A 16,427-nucleotide genomic window follows, 5' to 3' on the forward strand; every position below is an offset into this window, starting at 1 on the left:
AAATCAGTAGTATGATGTGGCCACTAAAAGCTCCCATAATATTAAGCTACCTTAATAGGAGAATAGCTCCTTTGTCCTAGAATAATTTCAATATGTTCTACCAAGAAGGGTGTTCCATTCTGGGTGCCACCTTTTTAGGAGGAATATGTCCAGAGGAGAACAACCAAGAAGCCTGGAATCATTTATGCACCATTTTTTGGAAAGGACTGAGGCTGTGTTCCGAGCTGCTGGGTAAGGGAGATCTCTATTTGAGGTGGAGGTTGCTAGGGGGCAGGAAGGGTGGACATGATATTGGGAGTCCCATCACTCTTTCCACCCTGGGTGATTACAAAGTCGGGGATTGCATGGCACTCCCCTGGGGACGGTGACTGTTCACGTGAACTAAATTGGAGCAGTTAGAATGAAGGGAAGAGTTTCTGTTTCATGCTAGTGGGACTATTTTTCTCTTTTCCTTTGGACCTTGTTGTGAAGTGAGCCTGTGGCTGCCACAACCGTCTTGCCACCAGCTTGAGAATGAAGTTTGTGCTGAAGATGATAAAATAGAGAAATGGGAAGAACCTGGGACCTTGGTGCTGCGGCTGAACACTTACCAACCCCAAACCTGCCTGAATGCTGAACTTTGGATTCCGGGAGATAAATGTCTTTAATGTTTCAGGCATTTTGCGTTGGGAACTATCTTAACAGCTTCTGCAAGGTTGGACTAAAGATAAGGATGAGCTTTCACAGATATTAGTAATTTGTTTTTTTTTTTTTTTTTTGAGACGGAGTCTCGCTCTGTCGACCAGGCTGGAGTGCAGTGGCGAGATCTCGACTCACTGCAACTTCCGCCTCCCAGGTTCAAGAGATTCTCCTGCCTCAGCCTCCTGAGTAGCTGGGATTAAAGGCACCCACCACCACACCTGGCTAATTTTTGTATTTTTAGTAGAGGCGGGGTTTCACCTGTCGGCCAGGCTCGTCTCAAACTCCTGATCTTAAATGATCCACACACCTCGGCCTCCCAAAGTTCTGGCATTACAGACAGGAACCACTGCATCCAGCCCAGATATTAATAATTCAAAATGCACCTCAGTGGAGTAGACTGAAGAAGGGGGCTCTTGTCACTGTAATATTCAAGTAGAGGTTGGCAATGATTTAAAAAATATCCTTGAGTATAATTTGCACTAAATGATTCTTCAGGTTCTTTTAAACTCTGGTCATCTAAGATTCAAAAATAATTCTTACTAAAGTGTGACTGTCTGTGAAGCTGAACCTTCCCCAGAGAATTTGCATCATCCTCAGTGTGTTAACTCAAATGAAGCTTTTATTAGTTGAATGTGGAGGTGGGGGAGGTTTTTGTGTATGGGAACCTTCCAGGTGCTCCTTGCCTACTTGGTGTTAGTGGGCCACTCTCCTCTTCCCCCTACAGGGGTCTGTGTCTCTACTTTTGGAAGGTTGCTGAACCTGAACAAAGAGGAAATAAACCGTATTGTGACTGCAGGGTTGGCAAAACACGACATACAAAGGACTACAGTATCATGAGAAGGAAAAGTGAAAAAGAGGAAGGTGTTGAGGTGGTGGGCACAGAGGCTGAGAGGAGTGGCGGAGAGGTGGCTCATAGGTTGCAAGATCACAGGGAAGGAATTTTCTACCTGTTTTAACCATGCTCCATTTTGACTCACACCCTCCTTCTATAGTGCATATTATTAAAATAACAGTTCAAAATGTTAATTATCGTATAGGCCAGGTGCAGTGGTTCAAGCCTATAATCCCAGCACATTGGGAGATCGAGGCAGGAGGATCCCTGGAATCCAGGAGTTCGAGACCAACCTGGGTACCTGGGTAACATGGAGAAACCCTGCCTCTACAAATTTTTTTTTTTTTTTTTTGAGACGGAGTCTCACTCTGTCACCCAGGCTGGAGTGCAATGGTACGATCTCAACTCACTGCAACCTCTGCCTCCTGGGTTCAAGCGATTCTCCTGCCTTAGCCTCCCTAGTAGCTGGGACTACAGGTGCACGCCACCATGCCCAGCTAATTTTTCGTATTTTCAGTAGAGACAGGGTTTCATCATCTTGGCCAGGCTGGTCTCAAACTCCTGACCTCAGGTGATCCGCCCACCTCAGCCTCCCAAAGTGCTGGGATTACAGGCATGAACCACTGCACCCAGCCTACCATTTTTTTTTTTTTTTTTAACATTAGCTGGGTGTGATGGCACCTGCCTGTAGTCCTAGCTACTCGGGAGGCTGAGGTGGGAGGATCGTTTGAGCCCAGGAGGTCGAGGCTGCAGTGAGTCATGATCACACCACTACACTCCAGTTTTGGCAACAGAGCAAACAAGACTTTGTGTCTAAAAATAAATAAATAAAATTGTAATATAATATTGGCTATGCTTCTAAAAGCTACACAATTTCTCCATTCTAATTCATCACTCTGGCAAGACCTTTGTAAAAACTCTCACCTCCTTCTGAGGAGATGAGAACCCCTGGGACAGATTCTTCTTGATCCTGATCCCAATGTTGATTAGGTTTCTAGGGGTTTCTATAACTGTACATAAATGAACAGTGAAAACCGTGGTTCGTCCTCATGCTTATGATTCCAAACCGGAAAGTGTGTTGTCTCACTTCATGTCTTGTATTGCACGTGACCAAACTGGGTTTGTTGGAGATAAATGTTTGCAGAAGGTCAAAGGCCTTTTGTGTGTGTGTGTGCGTGTGCTTAGTGAGGAGGTAGTTAGCAAGGCCAGTGGACTCAAAGAGCATCGGGGCAGGACAGACCCTCAGAAATCACACGGTTATTTTTCACTCTGTCTTCATACAGAGGAAGACAACTGGACTCTGCCAGGGGAAGTGGCTCACCCAAGGCCAAGTGGTGAATGGTGGGTTTTTGGACAATTGACCTCGGGGTATGAGTGTGAGAATGCCCAGGTTTTACTTCAGGGTATCATTTCTTAAAGAATTTGGATTTGCAAAGAAATCAACATGATTGGTTTTTCAATTGGTGGGAAGGGTAAATGCAAACAAGAGGCAAAAGAAGGTGGTGTGATAAGGCTAGTTACTGAGTTTACAAATACTTTTATGTGTCACGGGGGCAGAAGATGGCTGAATCGGTGTTTCTCCCTGGTGATGGCAGTTCCCCCTCTCAAACACTGGGCATGTCTGGCATCAGGTGGGCCCAGCCCTTCCTCACTCGGGCTCGGAGGACCAGTGGAGAAAAACAAACTGTGTTCAGAGATGGGCTCAGTGCTCCTGCTGGAGGCTGTGTGACGAGTGGGCAGCCTGTTCTCCTACCCTGAGGCTTTCCCTCCACCTCAGCATGGCCCCCTCTTTCCTCAGATGGGAAGGCCCAGTTTGGGTTGGTTGGGAGGGTTCAGTCCGTCCTTGACTCTGTGTCCTCTGCTGTCCCATCTCAGGTTGACACCAGCAGCTCAAAGGTTAGATTCCAGCTCCAATCCGGAAACTTAAAACTCCCTAGAAAAGTCCCTGTGGAATGGAAATTATTGTTCTGGAAGATACAGCTTAACCAGCTTTGTAAGCTGTTAATTATTCAACAAAATCAATGTTTTTAAGTTTAATTTGGACTCTTTCAGTTGGAATAACTGAAGGTCATTCTTTCAAAAAAAAAACCCACACCAAAAATAAATAAATAAATAAAAGCCCCAGAAAATCCCTGTGTGTGTTTTTGCCGAACTTCTTGGAAAAGGGAGCTGGACAACGGCCTCGGAGGCAGCGGTGAAAGCGGTAAGAGCCTGGCTTCCGTGTGTCTGGAGTTCCTTGTTGATTCTTGGTCCTTTCTGTCACGAAGACCTGAGGATCAGCAAGGCTGGGAGAGGCCTGAGCTGGCTCAGCTGGGGCCATGAAATCTGTAATGACCTCGGGTCATAGCCAGCCCAACGAGGGGACGCTCTGTGACTCCGCTAAGATGTAAGGGCCACCAACCCACAGTAGCCAGCAGTGACCACTGTCAGTTGGCCAAAGTCAAAGTCAAAAAAAAAAAAAAAAAAAGCAAGGTCACACAGATAAAGACTAGCAACAAGTCCTGAGACAGGTGCTTCCGATGGATACAACATAGCAGAGTCTTGTCTCTCAGAGCCTGAGGAGGATCCTGTTCTTGGGGTGAAGGTTCCCCAATAATGCTTGCTTTCAGAGGCGGATGGTGGTTTCACAGCTGGCACAGGACAGGCTGAGGACACTGCCAGTGAACCACGGCAAGCAGAAGAGAGGAGAGGAGTTGTGGTTGTAGGTAGATTCTGGCACAATGCAGCCCACCCTGGCAGCCTCTCCTGGAAAAAGCCAAACTGGGAAAGTCCCTCTGACCTTTCATTTGTAGGCAAACTGGTTTGGTCGTTTGAAGTGTGATCCTGCCAAACTGTGGTTTTAGGCCATGTCCCATGTCCCTGTGATGGCCTCGTACAATTCTAATACGAGTATGCAACAGTAGGGGCTGTTCTTAGGCCCTAACTGCTAATAGAAGTACTTTGTGAATAATAAATTATTATTCTGATTGTTATTAATATTAACAGTCAGAGAAATGACAGCTTCCTTTTATTGAGCACTTACTATGTGGCAGACACAGTGTTCAACAATAACAGTCCTGAGAGGTAGGAATTATAATTTCTATTTTATAAATAAGAAAAATGAGGCTTTAGAAGATCAAGTAACTTACCCAAGATAGCCAGCCAGTAATAGCAGGGACTCAGTCCGTTTACATAGACCCTAAACTCCATGTTTTGAAGCACTGCCATGTATGTGGTGGCCATGAGAATATGCCTGTCAGGTCTCCAGTTGCTTTGAGTAGAACTGACCAAGGGTTCCTGTGCCACCCTCTGAATCCATCATAGCTTTCGACCAAGGCCCTGCTTCCTGCAGGCTGCTACCAGCCAATAACTGAGCATGGCAGGGATACTAGACCCATTTCTGGAAAACGCAAGACTCTCCAATGCCCAACTTCTGTTTGAGGACTCCCTGACAGATTTGCACAACTTTCCTTAGCCTGCTCAGTGGTCTAGGATGCTTCTACCCAACCTTCCTTCCCCCTCTTATTCATTCGGGCTCAGACAGCTGCAAGATTTTCCCACCCTCCCTCCCCATTTTCCTTCCCAGGCACTTTCCCTGACAAAATCCTTGTATGGCTGGGCACACTGGCTCACACCTGTAATCCTAGCACTTTGGGTGACTGAGGTAGGCAGATAACCTGAGGTCAGGGGTTCGAGGCCAGCCTGGTCAACATGGCGAAAGCCCATCTCTACTGAAAATACAAAAATTAGCCGGGCGTGGTGACACATGCCTGTAATGCCAGCTACTAGGGAGGCTGTGGCAGGAGAATCGCTTGAACACAGGCCGTGGAGGTTGCAGTGAACCGTGATCGCACAACTGCATTCCAGCCTGGGCGACAGAGTGAGACTGTCTCAAAAAACAAAACAAAACAAAAAACCTTGTATGTTTAATCTCATTTTAGCCTTTGTTTCTCAGAAGACTGGGACTAACACAGTGTACCATGCAGAATTTTCAGGGCAGCTTGGTTTAGGCTGGTATCATAAATTAGAGGGTTAGACAGTTTCCTGTTTCTCTCCAGATTCCACACTAAAAGCCTCCAGGCACAAAGCCTTACAGTGGTCCTCCCTGACGTGTTGCTTTTCCTGCTAGTAACTTAGGTGGTTGGTCTTATCTCATTCGTCGATTCATCCATTCATGCAAAAAGCATTTATCGATTTCTCACTATATTCTAAGCCCTGGGGATACAAAGATGAATGAATGTCAGGGAATCTGTTCTCAAAGAAATCACAGTCTAGTAGAAGAACAATTTGGTCAACAGATAAGCAACACTAATTGATTTAACTTTCTCTTGCACTTTTCAGTTTTCAAAGGGCTTCTGCATGTTGATCACTTAATTCCAATAAGCTTGTGCAGCAGACCAGGCAGGCATAAAGAAACCCATCTTAAAGGAGAGGAAATTGAAGCTTAGAAATGTCAAGATTACCCAGGAAGTGGCAGAGGTAGGACTTGAATCCAGGTCTTCCGTGGCGCTGAATGTGCTTTTCCAGAATCTGTTAGTAACTGCATTTGTGTTGCTAGGAAATACTGTAGAATATCTTTAGAGTCTTGGTCTTAATAGCCCTGATTTTAATATTGGACTACTAAGGCCAGCAACTCCTGGGTTAAAGGAGTTTTAATTTTGGCCTGTATTTATGCAGAATTTGGAGTGCCATCTTGTTTCATATTTCTTTAAGCCCTTCACCAAGAAGCATCACGCCCCCACCTCCACCCAGCCTTGATCAAGCCACAAAGCCAGACGCAGCATTTCACGGTGAGGGATGAGAACAGAAAGTTATCCTTCCTGAAAGTGGAAAGTGAAACTGACCAGCCAGTTCTATCATTTCAGCTGGTCAGAATGCAAAGGGTCAGCATAAGTGGGGGAAAGTAAACACCATTTCAGCCTTCTGTGGGACTTTGACCGCTGAGTGGCAGAGAGACAAAAGGGAAGAAATTTTACTCTCAATTTCTTCAGCTTAGTTACTGTCAAGAGTTGCCTTCAGCCTCTCAGTTCTTGACTTAGTGAAAATAAATCACGTTTATGTGGCCTGCCCCAAACAAAGCCCATTTGTCCGTCCTCACACCAGTAAATCCAGACATCAGTGTCTGTCTAGATAAGAATTGATTCCCGAACCAGGAAACCAAGAAGAGCCTGTGAAAAGGCGAGTTATTAATGGCCTCATGGCAAGCCTGCATTGTGCCATTTGAACAAAATTTACATAGGGAGAGGAAGCACATTTATAAGTGTCGGAAAGAGATGAAGAAAGAGGAAGCCTTTCAGGGGGGCTGTGGTAGCTCCTGCTTCGTTAGCAACACTGGGGTTTCCTGAACGAGGAAACGGGGGCCTGCAGGCCTCCAGACCTGGGTGTCTGGGGGGGAGCACTTTCTCACAGGTGTGGAGATGGGATGCAGGTTGGATAGTGCTCCCTAAGGATCCTGATAAACCCTGCCAATGAAGCTTTCCTGTGCTCTTCTGGTTGCCTGTACATGGTAGATGCAGCCCAAGATGCTGAATCCAGGATAGAGGTGGGTTTTGTGCAGCCCATGTACCATGGTGGGGAAGCAGATTTTCCTCCAACCCTTCCCAGGTTTAAATCCCAGAGACTGGTTGAGGGAATGTCAGTCTGTGGCGGGGAAGCAGCTCACTTAGCAGAATCTTTTCCCCTTTTGGGTCATGTTTTCTGACAGCGGCTGTTCCTTCTGTTCATCTGCTAACCAGATCTGGAGTTGGGAGCTTTGAATTCTACATGTGGTTCTACCATTAAACCAGAAGCTTATGACCTAGGGCCGGTCAGTTCATGGCCCATGCCTCTATTTTTCCATCTGCAAAATGGAGATAGTCATCTCTGTCACATGTGCCTGGAGACACTGAAAGGAATAAAGGAGAACAAATCAAAAAGTTCAGAGGCACTGGTGCGGAGACAACTCCAACTGACCCTTGGCTTCTTGGTTAAGGGAGCTCTATTTGAGAAAGCTTCCTGAAGGTTGAACTTGGAAGAAAGTTAGAGGGCCCCAGCCCCAGCTGGGAGAGGACTGGGAGAGCCGCAGGCAGGTGTTATCATCGGTGGACAAGGGTGGGCACCACGCTGCTTTCATTGGTTGTCATGGCAGCCTCAGCTGTTTTGCTATTTTTGTTCAAGCTGAAGAGCAGGTAGGGTGGGTTGGGGAGGGGAAGGGAAAAGCTATAGTCCTTTGCTTTAAAAAAACAACAACAAGAAATGAGCACTTTGAATAGCTTATTTAGAGCTAATAGTTATTTATATAAGGGGTTGGGGAGTGCTGGATAAAAGTCTTAGAGGCCTGAGGTCATCTCTCCTCCTGTCCTGCTCCCTTGATCTTGAACCTTAAGCACCTTGAGGAGGGCCAGGTGAATTACCTGATGAATGAAGAAAATACTGTTCCTTGTCTGTGCGAGCTGGAAACGATTTGGGCTGATGTCAGTAGATCCTTGACCCAGAACCCTCCACCCAGGGCTGCAAATTCACTGATGTGCAGTGAAATCAGGTAGCCTTAGGAGCCTGCATCTGGCACAGAACATTGGGATGGCAAACCGATTGCATATGATGGGTGAGCCCACCTGCATTCCAAAAGTGAGCAGCTCCAGCTGCCTCTGGAAGCCAGCGTGGGAGTGTGGAAGAAGTGGATTCATTCCTCCTTCTTCATTTCTACAACTTTCTCTTTGTTTCCAGGGAGAGTGTGACCACCATGACTGTATTTCTTTTCTTTGTTTTTTGAGACAGGGTGTCACTTTGTTTCCTAGGCTGGAGTGCAGTGGCACAATCATGGGCCACAGCAGCTTTGACCTCCCTGGGCTCAGGTGATCCTCCCACTTCAGCTTCCCAAGTAGCTGGGACTACAGTTATGCACCATGCCCAACTACATTTTGTATTTTTTGTAGAGACAGAGTTTCGCCATGTTGGCCAGGCTAGTCTCGAACTCTTGGCCTCGAGCGATCTGCTTGCCTTGGCCTCCCAAAGTGTTGAGATGGCATGAGCCATCGTGCCTGGCCATGAGTGTATTTAAAGTCTCAGTTAGGAAAGTGTCCGTAGGACTCTGCCTTATCTTTTTGGCATCATGAGGATGATGATGATGATGACGGTGATGAGAAAAATGATTGATGTCTCTTCAATTAACTCACACTAACACCTCTAAATAATTGTCACCTCCTCCCTCCCCTGACGTTAGTGTCAGTAAGACATCTGGTGGGTAAGAACTTGAAATTCCGCGGATCTCCTTACCATCAGTCTGATGACTGTATGTGACTTTGGGGGTAGCTGGTGACTTGTGGATTGGGTATACCTGTCACTCTCTGTTGGGGGCTTTGTAAGCGAAAGGGGTTAGTTGGACGGGAAATTCAATACCCAATAACCGAGGTGGGTGAGCAAAGGAGAAGAAAGACCTGTGGTGATGACTGAAATGAAAAAGCAGTCTTGATGTTTGCCAGGAAGGTAGGGGAAGGTGGGGGGTATTGAAACTTAAGATTTGAGTACCACCATTGCAAGCCTCTCACCTCCTACCCTGTGAACCCACATATATTTGCAGTAGAGCAAAGGCTCCTTCACTGGGATCCACACACTGGGAATCTGGACATAAGGCCGGGCCTGAGGTTTCCTTTTGTGCTTTCTAAGGACACGACAATAGCCGTGATGCTGAATTTCTGAGCTAATAGCCAGTGCAAACAAGATAAATGCAGTGTAAACAGGAGACATGTTTATAGCCTACTTCAGAATAATTTTCTAAGCATACTGTAAACCATGCTTGTGGTACATTTTCAGACATTGGTTAATTATAGCATCTTATTTGTTCCTGAAAGCAGATAGAGCAGGATGTTGGTAACACTTTGTTAGCCACTCGTTTGTGTTATTTTATGATCTGAAGGCAGCGCTTGCTCAGGGTGGGATGGGTGGTCAGCTACTCGTGTTCTCAATTTTGACTAGCCTTTACAAAAGAGCTGATATCTTCTGCCTGAATGTCTGGAATTATTTCAAAAAAAGCAAAGACAGTTTTCAACTTAAGAAAAAGAAACTGCATTTTCAATCTGTATTTTACAGAATTTCCTTTTCTCCTGAATGCTTTTTGCTGACAGGTTTTCAATATACACCCTGCATAGGATTCAGGGTCCTCTCAGACACCCAAACTCCCTTCCCCTCTCCCATAGCCCTTCCCCCATATAGAAGGTGTTTCCTGTGGCCCAGACACGTCATTTGCTCTTATGCCTTTGTACCTTTAATCATGCTTTTCCTCTGCCAGGAAAGTCCTCCCAGCTCTTCTGTGTGGTCTCTGCAGTACCAGTGAGGACAGAAATTTTCTCACTCTTCCATTTCTTGAGGAGCCTGGGATAGGCTTTGCATATTTATTATCTGTTGATAAATAATGAGTATTTGTTGAAGGGATAAGGAAATGAACAATTAATTATTTTACTACTTTAAATAGAAAATATCATGCCTTTTTCACAGAAGGGTAAGTTCAACATCCCAACGCTATTTGACTGAGGGGAGCTTGCTTACTTCATCTCTTAGGAAGTTTTTCTCAACTTCTGAATTTTTCACGTGCAAGCACTATTCGTTTTCTTTTCTTTCTTTCTTCTTCTTTTTTTTTTTTTTTTTTGAGATGGTGTCTCGCTCTGTCACCCAGGCTAGAGTGCAGTGGCACAATCTCAGCTCACTGCAACCTCCACCTCCCAGATTCAAGTGATTCTCCCACCTCAGCCTCCCGAGTAGCTGCGACTACAGGCGTGTGCCACCATGCCTGGCTAATTTTTGTATTTTTAGTAGAGACACGGTTTTACCATATTGGCCAGGCTGGTCTTGAACTCCTGACCTCATGATCCGCCCGCCTCGGCCTCCCAAAGTGCTGGGATTACAGGCCTGAGCCACCGCATCTGGCCCCACTTTTCTAAGCACTTAGAAACATTAATTTAATTTAGTTCTATTTATAGTCTCATTGTACAGGTTGGTGCCTGGTGATAAGGTATCATATAATTCTCGTTTGTTTTTTTTTTGAGACAGGGTCTCGCTCTGTCACCCAGGCTGGAGTGCAGTGGTGTGATCTCAGCTCACTGCAACCTCCGCCTCCTGATTAGCTGGGACCACAGGCACACATCACCACGCCCAGCTAGTTTTTTGTATTTTTGGTAGAGACAGAGTCTCACAATGCTGCCCAGGCTGGTCTCAAACTCCTGAACTCAAGCAATCCTCCCGACTCAGCCTCCCAAAGTGCTTGGATTACAGGTATGAGCCACTGCGCCTGGCCTCTCTATTTTTTCATGTGGGACCTCATCTTCCCAATTCGATTGGAAGCTCCTTAAGGTACACATTTGTACAGGACACACTTCTGGAATTCCCCTGTGGGATCCAGGCCAGTGCTAGAACGTGGCAGACGTGTTTGTTCAGTAGACACTTGCTATGTGACTAGGAGACTTCGTAGTAAGCTCAGGTTTTGGAACGTTTTATTCAGGGCTTTGAAAAATAGCTGTTTCATGATTTCATCATTGTGGCTTAGGTAGGATGAATGAACACTGTAACAGCTGAGAAATTTCATCCTGAGTGGAAAAACCTCTGGAAGTTTCTCCAGACCTTGGGTAACTCTATATTCCTACCCCATTTGTGTGGTGGTTAAATTTTATTTTATTTTATTTTTGAGATGGAGTCTCATTCTGTCGTCCAGGCTGGAGTGCAGTGGTGTGATCTCAGCTCACTGCAGCGTCCGCTCCCTGGGTTCAAGCGATTCTCCTGTCCCAGCCTCCTGAGTAGCTGGGATTACGGGCATGTGCCACCACGCCTGGCCAATTTTTGTACATTTTTAGTAGAGGCAGGGTTTCACCATGTTGGCCAAGCTGGTTTGGAGCTCCTGACCTCAAGTGATCTGCCTGCCTTGGCCTCCCAAAGTGCTGGGATTACAGGTGTGAGCCACTGTGCCTGGCCCCGTGTGGTGGTTAAATCTGAGTCCTCAACTTAAAATACAAATGCAGAGGGAACACAGCCCTTTCTTCTGCGAACCCCAATACCTGGATTGCTTGTCTGCATCCTTCTAAGAAATCTTTGAATCTTCTTCATTGTTTTTTTCATCAGCCACACTGGAAGTCTTGGACATGAACCACGATACCCCCCTACTTCGTTCCAGCACAGAGACACACAGGTTCCCCTGACTGGCCCCAGTGACCGTTTCTGTTTAATTCCATTTTTGACTAGACTGATGGCAAGTTCTTAATTCTCAGTTGAAATTTATCACCTTAGTGTCCTTCTCTGTTCACTTTCTTTTTACTTGTATCTAAAACTTGGAGAAAGAATTCTGCATGTTTGTGCTACAGGCCTTCATCCTGCCTTCCCACCTTGACTTTACCTTATTTAAATTAAAAAATAATTGGTTTAACAAAATGGAAGCAAAATAGCATAATGCAGCTTTTCCCAAACTTCAGTCATTTGAGAACCACCAACCTTGTTTTTGGCTTATGTTTGTACCATAGTGCTACTATTTTCTTCAATTTGTGTACCACAAAATTCACGCATTTTAAGTGTACAACTCAGCAATCATTGGTGTATGAGGTTAATTTTTTTAAATTGTGGTAAAATGTAGGTAACAGAGTATTTGTCATTTTAACCAATTTAAAGTATACAATTCCGTGGCATTAATTATATTCACAATATTGCACAGCCATCACCACTCTTTCCAAAACTTTTTCGTTGTACTATTAACTTAATATTTTCTTTAAGTCGATTCATATTTTCTAAGTAAGTTTATTTTAAAAGGAAACTTTGCCACTCTACAGTATCTCTTGATATAGATAGAAGGTAGATATAAAAATATAGATAATAAAAAGTACACATTGGTATTAAATTCTGTGGTATCCAGATTCCTCCAGAAGCCTGTGGGCTTCAGGCCCTGAGGTGTTGAAGGCATCCTTTTACTGGTTGAAGTCTTTCTTTTTGATATAAGTGGAACTGAAATATTTGAAAGGGGACTGCTTTCTTAATGTGTGATTCAGTGTTTTTTGAATGTTTGCTGTACACTTTATTTTTTTTTCCTTAAAAAATTCTTTGTCATCCAACTTGATGCTGTACACTCTAGAATCATCCCTGTCTCACCAGGGTGCATGGTGCATGGTATGGGAAACCCTAGCAGACGGATGACAGCGTGGGTTTGATTAAATTGTTAGGTTGCCTTACAGCACACCCTGGGTGACTTGGACAGTGTACTTAGATTTTGGCTGTAAAATGTGCAGAATGATACCAAAGTTGCTGTGATAAAATGGAATCATTTATGTTGTGTTTTGCATAGTTCCTAGCATATTGTAACTGCTCAAAAAATGGCAGTTCTGGTTGTTTTTAAGAACCATGCTTATTTATGCATTTCTCAAGGTTTAATACTGCCTTACAAGTGTAGTTAGCTTGTGTCCTCTGAAAAATATTCTCCCAGACCAGCAAACGTCATTCTTTTCCACACTCCTTCCAGAGCACCAACTGAGTACCAGATATTGTGTAGTGAAAAGGGGCAGTGAGCATTGTGGTGTGAAAGCTCAGCTGGAAAATGGGAGAGTGCAGCCTTGGGTTGGAGGCCACTAGGGCATGAAAACCCTGGCTGGTTCAATTGGCATGAAATAGTTTTTGACTTAAACCCCATCCTTGGAATGTGCCCATCTGCCATGGTGGCAGGTCACAGCATACCTAACCAGGGCAGCATTGATCAGAACAAGGCAGCACCTTTGGGCATCAGTGACAGCAAAAGCCCCAGGTTGTGTCTCATAAGCTGCGGAGTCACAATGCCAGACCAGGAATAGGAAGTGATACCATCTTCCACTTCCCTGGGCCACATCTAGAAGGGAGGCAGAGCAGTGGCACCTCGGGGATGGGGAGTGGATTCCTACCTTTGCTCTGTGCTCCTGCTTGACCTTGGCTGAGTAATTTCATTCCTTCTGGGCACTGTATTTTCATCTATAAAATGGGAATAAGCATTGATTCCTATCTTACAGGGTTGTTTTGAGGATTAAATGAGATTAGGACTATTGAGCAGTCACCATAATATTTAACAAATGGGAACTTTGATCATTATCATTACGAGTAATAATAATGACTGTCACCAGCTCTTACCTAGCATGAGCTACCCCATGTAGCTTACTTGTGGGTCCAAATGCATACGTATATTTATTACATTTAAAATTCATACAGTTTTTTTCAGACCCAAATAGTGTATAGATTCCGCTTAAAGGAAATAAATATTATGAAGCTTTAGTGTCGACTAATCAATGATTTTGATGTTGTTAAAATATGCATAGAGATATTTAACTCTTTTTTTATTTATATGTTCTATAGTCATACATCTTTAATTCTTTATGTTTATTGTTCTTTCCCAACTCCGAACGCAAAACAAATGAGCAAGACACAAATACAGGTGTAAAATAAATAAAAGGCAAATCAACCATGTTTATTTTGTCATAGATGATGCTGGTTTATTGTGGTAGCGTCCTGTGCACCGCGTGGAGGCTGTGGTACTCGCCAATCTGTAGGGAGTCTTGCTGCATCTCTCCTGGGTTATTTTGGGGCTTGGATCTCCCACCACATTTCTCTATTTAAAGCAGTGTACAGGAAAATCTCCTTGTGTTCAGTTGGCACAAATGCCTCATTTCCATATCATCCTGCCCCCTTCTTTCCTCAGTAACCTCTGACATTTAGCATAGCATGACCTACCTGCAAAGCAATTGCAGACACAAACACAGGCTCAGAATCCTGTGGCAGGACCCCTTTATAACGTGGTCATTCAGATAATCTGAAAAGTTCTTGCATCGCATTTAAAAGGCATTATCATCTAAATGAAGAGACCAGACACCGATTCTCATAAAAAACATATCTAAGGATTTTCTGCAGACCAGACACTGGTTTGAGAGACAGTGACTCATATACTGACTGGATCTCCAAAGTATTTGAAGCAGTCTTCAAAATTAAACACAATATAAAAAAGAGAAATAGACAAGACCAAGGACCTGGACAGGAGTGTGAAAGAGGCTAAGAACCAAATTTGTCACCAAGCTACCTGGCGGCAAGGGCCAAAGGTGAAATATACCAATGTTCGCTCGTTCCTTTTGTCAAATAAGAGAAAGCACTCAAGTTCTCTGAAGCGACAGACTTTTCCTGCCATAGAATTCAAGGAGTATTTATTACATGAATCCTTTATAGATGACACTTTGAAGAACCAGATACACACAGAATGTCTTTTTCAATCATTTCTCCAGAGTTTCTCTAGACTTCGTACAAGCTGAGAGGATATTATGAAATTTTAAAGCAGTGAGGATGCTATTGGCATCTGAATAATACTTTACACTGGGGAGGATGCTTGGGGTTTTCTGAGTACCTTCGCTCAAGCATTATTATTTGAGTCTCAGGACAGCAAAGGTGGCATTATCTTCAAAGGGGAAAGTGGTCCAAGAGGGATCTACACGTTCAAGTGGGAAGGTCTGAGACCACCCCACTCTGTCAGGTGGGTAAGAGCAATACTTACATCTGAGTGGGCATTTCCTTTGAAGGAAACTTTTAATCTGCTGAAGTGCTTGGACCCTGGCCCTACTGGGACTCTGCCTTCTCCATAGTGCATTGTGGAAGAGGCCACTGTGGCTTGTCAATCAGCGCCACCAGAATAACCCTGCAGAATGAATGACATCCTGCTCGACTTCCTGAAATGAGTGAGCTGCTGGTGGCTATCCAAGGTGACTAAATGAATAGACCTACTGGAAGGAATTGTTTATTCTGTATGGCCTCTCTGAATGCTGGGAAATATCTGCCAAGTGCCGCACTATTAGCATCAATCTCATTTGTTTCAAGCTGGGCTCTTGGGCAAAATTATTAGCTAATAGATCGCATTGGTTTTGTGCCTATTTTAAAGAAATGATTAGCTAATAGATTCAGTTGCTACTTTTTCTGTTACCCTACCCCCATTATCAAAGAAATGCTTTCTCACTATAGAAAATACTAACATACATAAAATGGTAGAAGGAAGGAGGGAGAGAGGAAAGAAGCATGCAGAATCCAGCCGCACATTTACTTCTGACTTTTAAAAATGCATTTCTTATGTAATTGAAATCCTGCAGCATCTGAGATGTAATTTTATATCCTGCTTTTCTGCTTAGCATGCCGTAAGCTTTTACCCACGTCACTTAGAACTCTTTGAAAGTAATGTTTTTAATAGTCCTTTTTTTTTTTTTTTTTTGAAACGGAGTCTCACTCTGTCTCCCAGGCTGGAGTGCAGCCGGTGATCTTGGCTCACTGCAAGCTCCGCCTCCTGGGTCCACACCATTCTCCTGCCTCAGCCTCCCGAGTAGCTGGGACTACAGGCGCCCGCCACCATGCCTGGCTAATTTTTTGTATTTTTAGTAGAGACGGGGTTTCATTGTGTTAGCCAGGATGGTCTCAATCTCCTGACCTCGTGCTCTGCCCGCCTTGGCCTCCCAAAGTGCTGGGATTACAGGCGTGAGCTGCTGCGCCTGGCCTTAATAGTCTTTTAGGTTGTTTTCAGTTTTTTCACTGATGCAAAACCTCTTGGTTCAGAATCTTTATTTTGGACTTTTATTTTCCTCCTCAAGAGAGACTTCTGGAAATAGAATTATGTGGCAAAAACTGTGAACATTTTAAAGGCCTTCTCTTTCTCTGAATGTGAACACGTGGCTTTCCAGAAAGATCGCAGTTTGTACTTCCCTCAGCAGCTAGGGAGTATCTGTCCTCCAGTCACCTTTACACAGCGCACTGTTTAAAGTTTAAAGTGTATTGAGTGTACTTCACAGCATTTTCTAATTTGAGAAGGTAAAATAGCAAGACAGCATTGCATTTTCATTTGCGTTCTCATGATGACTAGTGAGAATGAATGATATTTGTTTGAATAGGGAGGTAATTTGTATTCCTTCTTTATGAATTGTCTTTTTATTGGTCTTGGGGT

The 16,427-nt window shown here is 44.3% G+C and overlaps 1 protein-coding gene across 10 annotated transcripts in view; it reads left to right on the plus strand.

Annotated features, from left to right (window-relative positions):
• Positions 1–16,427, plus strand: part of PIK3AP1 (phosphoinositide-3-kinase adaptor protein 1) — a 126,599-nt gene that overhangs the window by 38,686 nt on the left and 71,486 nt on the right. For 5 of the 10 annotated variants that reach the window (XR_004176932.1, XM_031652154.1, XM_031652155.1 and 2 more), the window contains exon 3: positions 139–231. The exons of 3 other annotated variants lie outside the window; for them this stretch is intronic. Coding sequence is in view for 5 of the 7 variants with exons in the window: in XM_031652154.1 (XP_031508014.1) it covers positions 139–231 (93 nt within the window). In the remaining 2 variants the exon portion in view is untranslated. Of the gene's footprint in view, positions 1–138; positions 232–10,665; positions 10,739–12,337; positions 15,205–16,427 lie in introns of those variants that run through there. 2 more of the 10 variants (XM_003904063.5, XM_031652157.1) reach the window with 2 other exon arrangements.

Source organism: Papio anubis, chromosome 11 (assembly GCF_008728515.1).
Source record: "Papio anubis isolate 15944 chromosome 11, Panubis1.0, whole genome shotgun sequence".
Lineage (NCBI taxonomy): Eukaryota > Metazoa > Chordata > Mammalia > Primates > Cercopithecidae > Papio > Papio anubis.